The sequence below is a fragment of the Anabrus simplex genome, chromosome 6 (genome assembly GCF_040414725.1).
Source record: "Anabrus simplex isolate iqAnaSimp1 chromosome 6, ASM4041472v1, whole genome shotgun sequence".
In the NCBI taxonomy this organism is placed as follows: Eukaryota; Metazoa; Arthropoda; class Insecta; order Orthoptera; family Tettigoniidae; genus Anabrus; species Anabrus simplex.
Window position 1 is genome coordinate 322,025,217 of NC_090270.1, and position 17,763 is coordinate 322,042,979.

General features: G+C 37.5%; 1 protein-coding gene across 1 annotated transcript in view; it reads left to right on the forward strand.

Annotated features, from left to right (window-relative positions):
• The window catches only part of Ca-alpha1T (Ca[2+]-channel protein alpha[[1]] subunit T), a 614,336-nt gene that overhangs the window by 491,812 nt on the left and 104,761 nt on the right, over window positions 1-17,763 (forward strand). The window contains exons 20-22 of the mRNA XM_068228299.1: window positions 2,034-2,203; window positions 13,334-13,470; window positions 14,515-14,658. Coding sequence (XP_068084400.1) covers window positions 2,034-2,203; window positions 13,334-13,470; window positions 14,515-14,658 — 451 coding nt within the window. The remainder of the gene's footprint in view (window positions 1-2,033; window positions 2,204-13,333; window positions 13,471-14,514; window positions 14,659-17,763) is intronic.

A 17,763-nucleotide genomic window follows, 5' to 3' on the forward strand; every position in this document is an offset into this window, starting at 1 on the left:
ACTTAAATTTTATTTTGTGTTGGTCCCCGGTTCAATTCCCAGCCAGGCCGTGTATTTGAACCTTCATTGGTTAATTCCATTGGGCCGGGGGCTGTGTGTTTGTGCTGTCCCCAACATCCCTGCAACTCACACACTACACAAAACACTATCCTCAACCACATTAACACAAAGTTACCTACACATGGCAGATGCCACCCACCCTCATCGGAGGGTCTGCCTTACAAGAGCTGCACTTGGCTAGAAATAGCCACATGAAATCAAATAATGAAAAGTTTTATTTTGTTAACTTGTTATTTCTGTATGTACTGTGTAAACATTCTCAGTCCCCATCCACAAATACCGTATTGCAAATACAGTCCTAATTCACTTATGTTATTTGAAGTTTTAACTTTATTCTGTAAACACATTGACTACCACTTCCTCAGTGGGTGATTTAAACTTCCAGCCTAGCCTTTTTAAATCCCCCATCTCTATAGTGCACTATTTTACATTAAATGTTACTGTACGAAAACTGATCGCTGAGCCTTTTAAGAATTGATCTAATTTTGTATAGCCTATCAGCATTCTCCTCATAATGACTGCTGTCATTAAAGTACAGGAATGACAATATGTTTTCGAACCGGGTTCATGCCATAGTTTTTTAAAAAATCGGGGAGCCAAAAATAGTGTCCTCTGTCCAGTACATTTTCAGATCTGGTTTTTTAATTATTCTGGTTAAAAACATTAGTCCTAAAATCTTTGTAATCTCATTTATATTGACCGGTTTCCACATCTGAAAAATAGAATATTTAGTGAATGGATGCAGTGCTGCACTCATAACTAGTTCCACCTAAAGGTTTGTCTGATGGCATACATATTCAAGGAAATCGTCATTTACAAATAAATTGAAGAAAGACATAATTTAATTGCTATTTTTGATGTCAACACTTAATCTTACCCTGCCAGTGGACTTGATTGCAGGCAAGCAATAAGATGGATTCATATCGGTTACTGGAATGTGCTGAATTTCACTTTGCCCAGAGTCTGATTATCATCATTGGAATTGCTTTCCCTATCACTGAAATTAGGCATGAGTTAGCTGCCTCTGTGGATCAGCGGTAGAGTGTCGGCCTCCGGATCCCAAGATAGCGGGTTCAAACCCGGCAGAGGTAGTCGGATTTTTTAAGGGCGGAAAAAAGTCCATTCGACACTCCATGTCGTACGATGTCGGCATGTAAAAGATCTCTGGTGACACATTTGGTGTTTACCAGACAAAATTCATTAAATCTCAGCCATAGATGCCCAAGAGAGTTTCTGTTTACTCGGTCTGCCATCTAGTGAGGGCCTAGAGTAAAACGAAACGTCGAAATTGACGAGCAGACAGCCAGATGGCGTCAAATTGAAATGTCTGCACACGGTAGCTGAGGCCATACGATTATTATTATTATTTTAGGGATGAGTTCATTATCAGAATCATCGTTCAGTAGTATGTCTTCAGTTTCCTCACTTTGTGTACTGTGTTTGTAACTCGCCATGTTATCCGGACACAATAACTCACTTCACTATACTTCCTCACAATATCACGACTGGCTTAGCTCTGTGTTTACTCAAAGAAAAAAAATAAAGAAAGCGTTGGAATGTACCCTCTGTTCAGGTAGTCAGGTTAAGGGACTGTTCATTTATATGCCATCGCAACCTTAAATGCCTTAACTCGCATACGGTCCCACACATAGGCTGCTCTTAAACGCCTTAAGGCGTCTATGGGATCAAATGTGTTAATTAAGCATGTGAGTGCGCAGCCTAAACCTTACAGGTATAACAACATTTTTAGCAAGTCCAACAACAAAAAGAAATAGTTCGAGAGATTATCGCCTATAATGACTATTATAATTTGCAGTCGCTTCGGAGTCATTATAACCAGTTTTGACTGTGATTTTTTTTATTTTAAGGCTCATAGTATCACAAACATCACAATATTGTATTCTTATATCTAGATTTCCTTACTACCTGATGTTAATAAATATGCAGTAATGCTATTTGTATCTTTGTTCTAGAGAGCAAAATGCTGTCCCAACCTCCAATCATCACCCATACAGCTGCCACACCTCAGGACTCGCCCAACACAACACTCGATCCTGGGATGAGAGATTTCAACAATCGGCTCACTCCAGCTATTGCTCTCTACTCCAGCTCGCTGTCCATAGACTCCATTGACCGCTCCTCGGTACTGATGTGCTCAGTTATTCATTGAATGTAAATATATAAGATCTTAATGCACGAACTAGGCAATTTTGCTTTGAGGAAAATATGCTTTCTATTACAAAGCTATGCTTAAGATATACAGTAACAATTAATAATGCAATGACCATAGTAATAAATGAGCTACTTAAAGGTGGGGAAAATGTATCTATATACTGTATATTAGGTCAGAATAATATCTGCTTACATTTGAATATCTGCCGGAAAGTAAAACATAATTCATTTGAAGATTCTTGTTGAATAAATAAATCCAGATTCTTGTAATGGACTATCAGCATGATTTATATTATAGATTGTCAGTCCATGACAGGAAGTGGAATAGAAACATTTGGAAGGGTTAACCTTACATGGGCAGAAGTGTTTTATGTCTGTACATGGACCAAAAATATGGCAAATTAAAATTCGTCCAGAATTATCGAACACTAGCTATAAACAAGCATATGTATGTAATCTTAATTACTTACCTTGAATACTGCATGTACTCCATAGCAGAGGTCAGTAGGATATTACTGAAATTTTTCGTGATAGCATGTTTTCGTAAAAATGACATAAGAGTCATTCCACAAATAATTTTTACGCCGATCAGTGGAGTGGTTAAAATAGTGTTGGAGATGAGCAGTCATTGATTCTACATCTTCTAGTTGGAGGTGTTGCATGTTGTTTCTATTTATTTCCCTAAACTACTCTTTTTTGGTGAATTATGTCAAAATTTTTTATCAAAAAATAGTTAAAAGTGCTCTGTAGGCTTGGTTGATATGCCAAAATATGAATGTCAAATTGGTCCTTGATTAATGTTATGTATCAGAACGGTACTTGAAGGTCCTGGGTCCATGTTACTCACGTCAGTGCTTTCGTCAGCTGTTTTGTTCTACAGGGCACTTGAGTTGCTCTTGCACTGAGAAGACTCACAACGTAAATTTCCATCTTCGGACCCTTCAAATGAAAAATCGCTTTCATTTCTACCTGTAGAGTCCAAAATTGAAGCAATCTATTGCTCACTGACTTTCTTCTTATTAACCATGTCACAAAATAGCTATATACAAGGGTGAATCAAAAAGTAAGTTACACTTCCAAGTTATGGCCATTTATGAAAACACCTACACATAGTCAACACAGCTATGACAACATACAATGTAAGTTCACTTTTCCACATAGTCCACAAGAGGCTGTAAACATTGCTTGAAACTGTCAACCAATTTTTCGATTCTGGATCCGTAAAAATCACCTCTAGCGCTATCTCTGTAACCACCTAGTGATAGCTGCTTTCACCTCCTCATCGTATTGGAATTGTCGTTCACCAAGGTTATTTTTCAGCTTACCAAACACATGATAATCACAAGGTGCTAAGTCTGGACTGTATGGAGGATATTGCCATACCTCCCACTTGATTTGCTGCAGCAGTTTGGATGTTTGGCAGGCCATATGAGTGTTGCATTATCATGCAGCAAAATCACACTGGCACTCAATTTTCACCGCCCCTTTTCTTTAGTCCTCAATGAGTCGCATGGGGTGTTGACAACATCTCACATTCATTTTTTAGGCTAAATCTTGCGATCGAGTTCATTTAGGTTGCTGTAATATCTTATACCTCTCTAAGTGACCTTGACCATGAAGTGTTGAGCGAGTGCTTATAATTAGAATTGCTGTGACAGGTGTTAACTCTTTCTTCACACGTGGGGTGTTGTCATACCCCCGCACAACCACTATCGTATCATTTCTGGCTGAGTACTCAGTTCTTGCTTGGTTCTTGCTTGAGTGGTGAAAGTCTCATTTTCTGTGAACATGTGTAGCTATGAATTACAGGAGACTAGAATACATGAACTTTTAGAAGAAGATGAAAATTGTGATGAAGATTTCGATGAGTCAGATCCAGAAGAAAGCGACAATTGTGAGAAATAGAGGTACAGATGTTGTTAGTGAAGAAGATTATGATGGACAGAGTGATAATTATTTAGTTCACCATGAAGGAGGAAATCATTACTTGGGTAAAGATAAGCAGACTAAGGGGAAGAAAGGTCCAAGATCCCCCTCCAAGAAATGGTAGGACACGTCAACAAAACATAGTATTACATCTACCTTGTGTCAAGGCCCGTGCTAAAAGTGCTAAGTCAGTACTCGAGTGTTTTTTGCTATTCATGGATGATGTAATGATCAGAACTATTACTAATTGCACAAACATTTACATAGACACTATTACCGGAAATTATTCCAGAGATTGCGATGCCAAGCATACCGATGAATCCAAAATAAAGTGTGTGATTGGTATTCTGATACTAGCAGGTGTTTATCGCTCTGGACATCAAAATCTCAAAAGGAGATTTTCATACTTTTTCTCTACAACTGTGAGAATAATTACACACTTTCCAAACATCTGAAGCAAACAGCTAAACCAAACCAAACCAAACCCCATGGCACTACAGCCCTTGAAGGGCCTTGGCCTACCAAGCGACCGCTGCTCAGCCTGAAGGCCTGCAGATTACGAGGTGTCATGTGGTCAACATGATGAATCCTCTCGGCCGTTATTCTTGGCTTTCTAGACCAGGAAACCAGCTAAATATGGTTTGAAAATTACGACGATGTCCGATGCTAAGACATGGTACACTCAGTCAATGGAAATTATTTACGTTGTCAAACAACCAGAAGGGCCATACGTAGTAAACAATTTGCCGACAGAAGTTGTAAAGAGGTTAGTTCGACCTATTATAGGGGCTGGGCGTAACATAACAATTGATAATTGGTTTTGCATTCCTCTTCCAAGAGAACTTCATGAAAAGAAACTGACCCTAGACTTCGTAAGAATAAGAGGGAGTTACCAGCGGAGTTCATGAGTGCAAAGGACAAAGATGTAAAATGTAGTCTGGTTGGGTTCTGGGAAAACATGACTATTGTCTCTTATGTCTCAAAGAGGAAGAAATGTGTAGTTATTCTATCGTCAATGCATTTTGATGATGAAACTGATGCTAGTACAGGAGAAGAAAAGAAACCTGCAATTGCAATAATATGCAATATGAATGAAACACATACTCGACATCACAGAAATGCAGACACTGGACATTAACACTATTCTTCAGAATTCTTGACATTGCTGGAATTACATGTAACTGGAATTAATGTTCAGATCATATTTTCTTCAAAAAACCCTGAGAAGAAACTTGTATGCTGAAAGTTCCTGCATGAACTTGAGGGAATTAGTGAATCCCACAATGTGTAAAAGAGTCTATAGAGAAAGCCTACCGAATACCATTCGGGAAAAAGCGGCAAAACTAACTGGTGCTGATGAGCCCAGTAAGACAACAAATGTATGCCCTAGAAACAAAGATATAAAGACTAAATCGTACTGTGACTGCTGTTATAGAGTGATGTGTCTGAAACATGAAGAATGTGCGTGAAAAATGTTACCAAGATTCAGCTGAACCACAAAGTGATACAGACTAAGTTTCTGGCCTTGTGTAATGTTGAATGTATTCTTACATGCCTTTACTTTGATTTGATAACAGAAACATTGAGTGTAATTGAAGAATATTCTTGTATTAATTTGTTTTGTACTGAAATGCAGAAATTGAGTAATAATATCAATATTTTCATATGCTTGGATTTTTGCAGATGAACATTGCACATTTTAGGATTTTCATATGCTACTCTTGTTTGTAAATCTATATTATTTGTAAATCTATATTACACATAATAAAATACATTTTTGAAAAAAAAAAGTTGTTATGTAGGTTGTACCATGAAATGATAGTTGGGGTGTTGTCAACACCCTGCACGACTACTAACGTTTCAGATGAGTGAGCGACTCCGTGAGGGTTAATTGCCTTACAAAACCAGGTCAATATTTGACAGTACGAAACCGAGTTGATTGTCATGCCTTTCAGCATAAATTCCACGTGCACTACACCCTTCATATCAAGGAACATTTCCAGCTGAAGGTTCTTTCATGGTGGTGATGTGGTTTGCACCCATTCCACTGATGTTCTCTTTGCTTCGGAGGTTAAGTGGCGGACCCACGTTTCATCCTCTGTGATGATTCACTGCAGAAACTCGTTGCCCTCCACAGAATACTGCTGCAAAATTGCCAATCACGATTGGAAATGTTGTCCCTTGTGAACATCGGTGAGCAGAATTGGGACCCAAGGTACTGGTAAACAATGGAGAACACACTGGCATATGAAATGTTCAGCATGCTGGCAAATTCCTGCAGTGTTATGCACCAATTCTCTCTAATGATTCCACCCACACGGTCAACATTTGCAATGGTACTGGACGTTGCAGGCCTTCCTTCGCGATATTCGTCCGTGGGATCCGTGCGTTCGGCATCAAATTACTTAAACCACTTTACAATACCTGGACGAGAAATTGCACGCTCACCACATACAACGTGATTTCATGATGAACGTCCATGCAATTGAGCCATTTAGCCCATAGAAATCTGATTATTGCACACACATTCAATTTGGAGTGTACATCGAGTTGACATGCCATTGAGTCTAGCCCACTCTGCACACACAACACAACGGGATACCACACCAACCTTCCTATCGTATGTATCGGCAGTCACTGTAGCTTGCTCCGTATTGGCCACGGTCACAACACACACCGTGATCTCGCAGCAAGCTAGTGTAACTTACTTTTTGATTTGCCCTCATAAATCGCAAAAAAACGGTCTCAAAACTCACGACACACGCTCGGCTAAGTACAATAGCCTTTCACAGCTCGTAAAAAGCTAGCAGGAAGATAACCCAACTCTATTCGAGGATTCCCCCTTCAGCCAGACTTATAAGTGTTGTTTACAGCCATCTGTTGAGATTTTTATTACTGCGTGCACCAGTGATGCTGATTCTCTGAATATTTAATACATTAAATTCTGCCCTTTAAGAGTTAAACCCAATGTCAGGTCAGTATTAGTAAAAAATTCTTCATCTTTTACCACTTACAGTAGGTTCCCAGACTTTGTCACAATGAAAACAAACCACCGACTTCTTGTCACAGAATTTTAGTCCCAGGGATATTACCAGTTGAACACAAATATTTTGTGCATAATTTTTCCAAATTTAGCAAAGAAAAACATTGATATGCACATTATTTGAAATAAAGTTGGAATCACTGCAGCTGAAACAATGGATCCCGTTATACTAGAGCGTTGTCTGGCTGTGGTCTGTGGGGTGTCAATAGCACATTACAACTGAAGTGTGAATCATGTATGAAGTATAGCTACAAGTTCTCGTAATCATTCATTCACGGCTAAAGATATGCTTAGGTTAATTGAAGATATAGAGAACATTGGAAAAACTGCAGCGGTACAATGTCAGAAAAACTTGTACGCACAATTTCAAAAAACAAATAGCAATCACTGGGCATTTTGCACTACACGTTCCTATACAGTTAATACCAGAAAGCACACTCATATGACAACACATAGGTCAAACAAGCCAATTATAAACAAGGTAAGCAAACCACATGACAATTCTGATCAGTGGATTGCCTACCCAACAGCATGTGAAGATCATGATGCATTTCTTAAAACAAATTTATATTTCACTGTATTTGGTTTTGGAGTACATTATTGTGTAGGACTAATTACTTGTAAATAAAATACAAATTAAACCAATTTTTTTTTAATTTCTCTCCTAAAATTAGGGTGCGCAGATTATTCGTGAATATACGGTATGTCTCATCAGAATGTATGTCCTAAGTATATTTTCCAAATATTTGAGAGAAATTCCATCTTTTCAGTACTATAAATCATGTACTTTGTTGTTAAAATACAATTTAAATATAGTGGGACATGTTCCTTCCTCCGAGTTATTTTCGGCCACTTATTGAATAAGCACCATTCCAAAAGCACAAAAATTTACACTACATTAAAATGATGTGACACAATCTGAAGCTCTGTGTGATTACAACTATATCACAATAATAGTAGAATATCTTCCATTAAAAGTCTTTGGAGACAAGGTCTTGATGAATGATAAACAGTCAAATAAGTCTGTGCAGGGCAATAGTATTAACACAATTTACAATTGTAGCATAATAGTTGACAAAAACTGTGTCCTTAAAAATATATGTTTATTTGTTGACAATGTGGTAGACCTCCTTGATGTGATGAAGATGATAATTAAATCTGTTGTAAAACCTGTAAAACCTTGTTCATGTCAATGCTCATTGTGCAAAATTGAAAATATGGTAATAGTCTAATTCGTTCATACTTTGAGTTATTTGGAAATGGGCTAACTCTGAATTAATAATAATAATAATAATAATAATAATAATAATAATAATAATAATAATAATAATTGTTTTATGTCCCACTAACTACTTTTAAAGTTTTTGGAGATGCTGAGGTACTGGAATTTAGTCCCACAGGAGTTCTTTTATGTGCCAGTAAATCTACCAACACGAGGCTGACATATTTAAGCACCTTCAAATACCACCAGACTGAGACAGGATCGAACCTGCCAAGTTGGGGTCAGAATGCCAGCACCTCAAACATCTGAGCCACTCAGCCCGGCTCTGAATCCTTAGTCATGTTGAGAGTTGATGCTTAACTTATATGGTACTTCTTCAGTGTACATAACCAGAGCTCAGAGATATTTGTTTTTTTCCTATAAAAGCATGACTATGATGTTTTTAAGACTGAAAGCTCCTCCTATGTTATGATAATGATATTACATTAAAATGCCTCCATTTTCAAACTCAACTAGAAATGTTAGTTGATCAAACAAATGCATTATAAATCATTCTGTGCCCTATGATGCCAGACTTAGATGAAATTCTTTGGAAATGCTGTATATCATCTCAAGATCTTCAGTCAAGAAAGAAGATTCAATCACAAGTTAGTGAAAGTAATGTCAGATTCAGCTTAAAACCCTGAGATTGTAGTCTGCATATTTCAATTCTTTGGCTGCTAGGAATAAAACATATTTCTACATCAGAATTACCTACCAATAGCAATATGATAGTCTGATAGTCAATTAGCTGACTCCGTGGTGTAGGGGTAGAGTGCCTGCCTCTCACCTAGAGGCCCCAGGTTTGATTACCAGCCAGGTCAGGATTTTTACCTGGATCAGAGGGCTGGTTCGAGGTCCACTCAGCCTACGAGACAGTGAGATGGTGGCCCTAGTTTAGATAGCCAAGAATAATGGCCGAGGGGATTTGCCATGCTGACCACACAACACCTCATAATCTGCAGGCCTTTGGGATGAGCAGCAGTTGCTACGTGTGCCAAGGCCCTTCAAGGCTGTTGCACCAAGGGGTTTGTTTGTTTGATAGTCAATTATTGAACACTAGTTGTTTGTTGGGGTAGTAGCCCCAATTTATTGAGAAATAGTCATCATATCTGTCTTTGACATATTGGCGATGTGGGTGGTTCAGGTAAACCGGGAGAAGCAATCTGATTTGCAGAGTAAAAGTATGAACTATTAATCTAAAAGTGAAAACAGTGTAGAAGGCGTGAAATATATTATGGTTGTTACTGGGTAATTTTAAGATATTTATTCTGATTGTGGAAAGGATATCTTTCTATTTGAGAGCCTCAAAATAAACAATGTTTTCGGTCTTACAGCCTGGCAAATGTATAAAAGGAGAATTAGAGGACCTGCTCAAGAACAAGCAATGTACAAGTGACCATGGAAGAAACTCCCTTAATTTCATAATTTCAGTGGTAGTGAGCATTTGTCCTTATGACTTATCTATTGCCATAGCACCTATGAGGAACTTCAAGGGATAATTGCTATGAATTCTCACATTTTGCACAGTGCTGGAATGACCTGGCTACAGACCCACAGGCTGCTCTGCTGAACTCATTTCAGCATATTAACTCCCCATTCCTGTGAGCACCTCCATTGTATGGAATGAATAGTTCAAATACTGTAATAGACCAGTGTATCAAGTACCAGTAGTTATTATCAGAATATGTATGATCTGGAAAACAGTGAGATGAAAAAATAAAGTTATCTGTCTTCTCCAGCTCCTCCCCACCAATATTCAAACAATTCTAATAGGCCATTCCAATAGACAAAGTAACTCGTCTACATTTCATGTCATGAAGACATGTGCTCACAGCTCACTTTTGAACAGACAATACATTCAAGTATCTGGACCAACAACTTTAACATTAAGATAAAAGTATCAGGCATGAAAGATTAGAATTTGTTGTTTCTCCTCTCTTTGTTACAAAGGATTCTTTGGTAGGATTAACATTAACAAAAGGAAATAAATAAGGAATATATAAAACTGTAAATATTTCCGGCATTATTCGTTGTAGAATCAATTTATACTGTGTAAAAAGTCAGAAATGATTTTTCTACAACTTGTCTGGGTGTGCATTATGTTAGCCTATATAGCACTTACTGATAGGACCAATATTAATGGAGATACCTCTTGAGAATCAATTTTTAGACCTTCCCCTAAACTACTATTTTGCCCGTTGTGAATTGAATTATTTATAACCTACACTGTAATAACTTCTACCCTGAACTTAAATGCCCATTTTCATTAAATTCGATATTGCCATTTTCTTGTGATGCACTTACATCATTGGCGGCTCGTGCTGAATTATGCTGGTGGTTCTGCACTGTGATGCCCAGTCCAATACAGTAAGTGTAATAGACAGATCTAAATTTGTGTGTTATACAGGAAGTGCTAACTGAGCTTGTATGCATCCATCCTCCAACCCTGCAGAAATGCCTAATATCTCTCTCTCTCTCTCTCTCTGCTTGTCCTATCAGGAAGTAGAAAAAGAAGAAGAAGAAGAATTAAAAGCAAAATATTCTCAAGCCTAAATTCTTAAATCATACAGTGGAAATTAATAATTTACTGTTCTGTAGTTCTCTGTAATATTTACAATCTCTGAGGTGAACAAAAGAAGAAAGTAGTATTTCAGTGATAATGATAATACAGGGTAATTAATTTAAAAGTTCAGAGTGGAGTGCCGAGGATTAGGCACGCTGGAAACGGAGACAGAGAGCGCAGTGCCCGCCATGACAAGCAGGCATAGTCAGCTCAAAGAAGCGGCATAATTACGCCTATAGAAACTAAATGAAACTGAACTCACCGGCTACATAGATGCTCTGGACAAATAAGTAAATGAATAAACAAATAAATAAATCAACTAGGAAATTAATAATAATGTTATTTGTTTTACATCCCACTAACTACTCTTTTACGGTTTTCGGAGACGCCGAGGTGCCAAAATTTAGTCCCGCAGGAGTTGTTTTACGTGCCAGTAAATCTACCGACACGAGGCTGCCATATTTGAGCACCTTCAAATACCACCGGACTGAGCCAGGATCGAACCTGCCAAGTTGGTGTCAGAAGGCCAGCACCTTAACCGTCTGAGCCACTAGGAAATTAAACTGAACTCACCAGTAATAAATAAATAAATAAATAAATAAATAAATAAATAAATAAATAAATAAATAAATAAATAAATCAACTAGGAAATTAAATTGAACTCACCACTATTTACAGATGATGCTGAAAGTGATCTCCTTCAGCTGCAATGAAAGCTTCACATCTTGTAATGAGATTTTGAAACACACTTTGTTGTTCATGGACACCGATAGAACACACAATGTTCCTAATTTCAATTTTTAATTCTTCTGCAGTTCGAAGATTATTCCTGTAAACTTTTCCTTTAAGATTTCCCCATAGATAGAAATCACATGTGCTTAAATCAGGAGAACGAGGGGGCCATAAGCCTTTACTGATGATCTGATCATCATGAAACACTTCCTGTAACCATCGCATAGAGCTACACGCTGTATGGGCCGTTGCACTATCCTGCTGGAAATAGCCGTATCTTTTCTCTTCTTCAGTCAGTTCACCAAAAAATGGTTCCAGAATGTTGTGAATATAACGGTCAGAAGTAATCGTGTCTTGAAAGAATATCAGACCGATAATTCATCGGGCACTGATAGCACACCACACACACACCTTCACATTGTGCAGAGGTCTCGGCTGTAAAATGTGCGGGTTGTCTGTATCCCAGATTCTATTGTTCTGTGAATTGACATATCCACTCAAATGAAACCAGGCTTTGTCGCTCATAAGAAGAAAGTTCGGATCCACAATACCGTTGTGGACACTATACACTAGCCAACTGCAAAATCGTATTCTTGCATTGAAATCTGTAGGCAGTATGTTATGGACTGAATGAGTCTGATAAGATCGTAAATGTAACAATTTTGTTGCATTACGTGCTGAAGAAGATAAAATACCACTTTCCTGAGCTACTCTCCGAAGCGACTTATGTGGACTGACCTGGAGTCTTGCCTGTATATCTTCTAATCTCTCCCGTGTGAGAGCTGTTCTCCTTTGCTTCTTTTTCTTATTCCTTATGGAACCAGTACTACGCCACTTGTAAACTAGCTGATGCACGTAACGTTTTGATGGTACTGTCGCACCGGGAAATTGTCTACAGAATTTTCGAAGGCACCTTTTAACTGGTTTCTTCTTCTTGTGCAAATAACACTCAACCAAAAATATTCTTTACTCTATAGTGTATTTAACCATCATGATAATAACCTCAATACACACCTTAAAAGTCCAATAGTTTCTAGCGAACTGAGGGACAGAGTGCTAAACAGCTGCGCGCTGGCAGTGAACACTTCTTATCTTGCCAGTGTTGACACAAGCCATATGGCGCTCGCTCTTGACTTCCCATGGCATGCGAGCAGAAGTCTGAACTCTTAAATTATTCTCCCTGTATTAAGAGGAGAGAGATACAATTGAGACAAGGATACTTTTCATAGGTTTTTTCTTTGAAGTAAGAACTACATAAGAAAGAAAACTCCCAGCACCTCTCTCAAATTATACTGAAATTTCTTCTGCAGTGTTTTAAATGATCAATTCATAGCTGACATATTCATTAGTTCAACTTGATACACAGTAAATCTAAGCATACAGGCATTATGTCCAAAGAAATAAATAAATAAAAAGTTTAGTGTCATACCAAAAATGCATTTTTGAAGTTACATATTATTTTAAATTATTACATATAAGTAATAGTTTAAAAGGCTGTCAATAAGAATAAAGTAAGTTTATATTTATACCATTTTCAACTCATATATCTAAAGAATACGTATTTCTATGTCAGTCTTCACAGACCAGCATTCCAGGATTGCTGAAACCTCCCAATACTAAGTTCAACAACAACTTGAGCCAACCACCACCAGGACGCCGAGTCAGTCTTGTAACTGTCATCAACCACTCTAAGCGAGATCCTTCAACCAGGTATTTTACTATTTTACTCTAAATTACTGTAAATAAATAGTAGCTTCAGGGACATTTATCAGTTCCAAAATCCCTACAGAGATGTACAGTGTAGAGATTGTTTACTATTCAGAGCTGCTTTAATATGATAAAATTCATGTAATTATTTACAAAGCCAAACTTTCAACCTCAAATTGGACAGACTTGGACTTAAATATGTTTTCCTGTTTCTTCTTGAAACTTTTTTCACATTTTCTAGATATAAATAGGAAGCATCTACCTATGTTACCCTCTTTAGAAAGAATGGATTTTCATAATGAGGAATACAAATTCTTTTAAATTATCTAAGTACCCCATTTAGACCTGAAATTTAATTAATACTACAATAAGAGCTAGGCTTCTTCTCTCCCATAATATTCTTGTTTCACTCAGCCATCTGTAAAATAATGTTCAGAAGGGATTTCTTCAATAAGAAGACTTTCTATGGGAGTAGAGGAGATCAAAGAAGTATGCAGCCTTAACTTCCTTACCTTCTACTGACTGATGGACCACAAGTGGTACTCTGTGTTCTTCTATCCATACAATTTTAAGTTTCAGAAAAGATTTAGTACATTTACACTATGAGCATTTAGCAAGTTCCACAGTAATCAAAATTCATTATTAAGGCATACGTAAGGTTGAGAAACAATTTTTACTCCTGTATTTTATAACTCATATACATAAAAATCTTCACATGTTTTCAAATGAGGACAAACACTCCACGTTAAAATTTATTGGTAGACATTATCAGCAAATGACTGAAATTCAGAGTTGACAATTAGGCTTCTCTCTTAACCTTTAGTACAAATTATAAGCTTTCTCCCTCTCCTGGCCAGAACAGTGAGTTTGCCAGTAGTGATGAACTTTCTAGGGTAATCTGATGTATATCTCAAACAATATATTCAGCCCATTAAACTTACTGCTACTAGTGTTCATTGCAAGTATCTTTTAATAATTATAAAGAAGTAAATAATGCCCTTGATGCAAGAGTTTACTCAAGAAGAAAAATACCTTACATGATTCTAGTACTCCTCGAAGCTGCTCCTGGAAACTGTCCCGCCCATCTCTGCGCAGAAAGTCTCGATGCCAATCAAGCTCTGAGGCAGACGAGCCCGAACCAGAGCAGGTGCTCAACAATGGACTGAACAATAACAACGTTCCTAGTCCAATGTAAGTCAATTTCATGTGTCACTCATAAAGAGTGTGTTTTAGAACATGAATATTATAAAATCAGATCAAATTCTTTGATGTTTCCTAAGCACCAGTAACATGCTTGTGCAACATTGATTTAATTATAGTGCACGCTGTTGTTCCCTGAAGTAAAATTAAATTTCAAACACCAATCCTGCTGAGGTCATTACAAAGTAATGAAGGTCAGCATTTTGATGTAAAAATTACATTTCTATATCAGATTAATTGCATTTTATGGTTTATTAATAATATGATAATTGCCCATTAGCAAAACTTGCAAGACTTATTTTAACATGCCACTTATCTAAAAGTGCGGAGATTATATTTATGTGTTTATTTAAATTTTACATAATAAAAGCAGTATTTTTAAATCTGTGCTACAGAGAGTTTGGCCAATGGTAAAATTAAATAAAACGATTCAGATTTTCTTTTAAAACAATTTCCATAGCAATGTTAACTCTTGGGAAAAAAAAAAAAAGTCATGTAATTTGTACTTTGAGGCATTGCAGTGTTTGTTTGAAAGCTTTGCTGTGATGTGTACTTGGCTCAATTCCAGATCTGTCATGAAGTTCATACTGATTAAAGAGTACAGACTGGAATTCAAGAAGTATAATAAGGAAATGTCCATGCAATCCAAGTACATTTCTCTTTTGAAAATTTTCCTCTGATGCATGAGTATTTAACATGCTGAATTTATCCTTGTGGAAGATTTTACAAATTGTTGTTTATTAATGTTATAATCAAACCATAAATATCAACTACCGTACCTCATTATAGAAATGCAATTGAGGCAGTGAGTGAGAGAGTGGGCTATGCCGAGATTTTGTCAAAATTGAGTTATTGGTACCCTTGTGTAGGACTTACATTCATCTTTCAGTGTGCAAAATATCAAAGACTTCCGCAGGCTCCTTCCTTTCTTTTTTAAAGAACATATTTTCTGTGAATTACTCATCTCACGTTTATGCTGCGAGAGAGTGAGCTATGCCAAGCAGCTAGAAGCATTCAATGTGTGCGCTGTCTGTCGGCTATGCAAGCTGGCCAATCGCTGCGCTTATTCTCAAACACGTGTTAGTTGTGTACAAAATGGCGGCCGGTGAAGGAGAAGTAATAGTGAGTAGCTGTGAAAAACCTAAAAATGACTTAGAAATGATGATAAGTGCAAAAGGGCTAAAGTGTGTAGAAACTTCGGATTACAGTACACGTTAATGTGTCGGAAGGAGGCGAATCTGAACGCGAAGGATCATCATCATGTACCAGCTCGATAGTATTACCTCATGTGGATCTCAGAGGTAAGCACGGTAATTAGAAGCATAAGTGATGAAGATGAGAAATCAGTAATATACCATATTAAGAAAAAATTCCCTTGTATGTAAGTCACTAAGTAAGAAGATTCCAAAAAAATTCATTCCAGTTGTGAAATCAGTTGCAGAGATGTACGGTATACAGAGAAGAAAGAGATAATACTGGCATGAAGAATGTTAGTTGTGGCACATACAGGACTATATTTAATACGAAATTTAATATCAGCTTCAAAATGCCTCACACAGATACATGCAAAGTGTGCTACGAATGGCAAGCTAAAGAAGAAGATATCATACCTCTAGGGATACAGCTACATCAAGTAAGGGCAACTGCAGCATACAATCTTCTCTCTGCATTTCGATTTGAATGCCTCGAAGGAAACTGTGACTACTGCTTGATGAAATGAAATGGCATATGGCTATTAGTGCCGGGGGTGTCAGAGGACATGTTCAGCTCACCAGGTTCAGATCTTTTGATTTGAATCCCGTGGGCGACCTGCGCGTCGTGATGAAGATGAAATGAGGAAAATGACACATACACCCAGCCCTCGTGGCAGCGAATTTAACCAATGATGGTTAAAATTGCTGACCCCACCGAGAATCGAACCCGGGACCCTGTGGCCAAAGGCCAGCACGCTAACCATTTAGCCATGGAGCCGGACTGTTATAAAGGACTAAATGTTTTATAGCAACCAGGTAATGAAGGAAATTCTTGGGTAGGTACTGTTAGCAAACCTATAGGTAGTAATGCAAGGTTATTTCATTTGGTTGTTTGCAGGTGGAAAGGGCCTAAGGGACCGGTTAAATGATGGAATTACACCCTGTAAATAATTTTCCTAAAGAGTTTGAAATGTATGCTTTGAAATGGTAAACAATAAATTATATGTTAATAGGAATGATTTTCCCATTATTAGAGCAAACACAAAACTCTAAATATCTCAGTTCCACCCAACTCTGGCATAGGCCACTCTCTCACTCACTGCCTCAATTTGTATTTCATTATTTTCAGAAAAGTGTTTCCTTTCACCCTAACAATCTGAGTGTCCATGGTAAACTATTATAAGTTTTAAAAGCTGCAAGCCTGACTGTCCTTATGAGGCAATTCAATATTGCTATTAATTTCCTTTAAACACTAAACTTGTTTAGATTTAAATTCAAATTTTATTTAATATCATAATTTACATAATGGTTATCAATGACTGTAATCAAGTGAATTAAACTACTTTTGCTTAGTTCAAATTTGAAATAATAAATCTTTACACTCATAGCTCAAACCTTACCTATATTAACTCACTTTCCAACTGTCTGTATATAAGCTGACCGGACAAAATTTAGTCACCCTAGTGTGCACGCACAGATGGATCATTAAACTTGTACAGATGGTGCAGCAAATGAGTCCCATGCTCAACTGCATACTCCTTGTTTATGTGAAGATAATAAAAATGTACTAATACATAGCTTTTCTAAAAGTATCTCAGAACTTAAAAAACTATTGTTTATTAAGATAATGATGTAATGAGCTAAAAAGGGAGGGGGAGGGATGGACAAGAGGCCATTGCTCACACAGGCACATAAAGCTGCTCAACTTCAATGGGCTAGAAATCATTGAACGTGGACAGTAGCTGACTGGTAGAACATAATGTGGTCTGACGACTCACGTTTTTGCCTGTATTCCAAGGATGCACGTCATTGCATGCACAGAAGGCCAAATGAAGCATTTCATCCTGGATATGTGCAAGGTCAAGTTCAAGCCGCAGGTGGGTCTGTGATGTTTTGGGGGTGT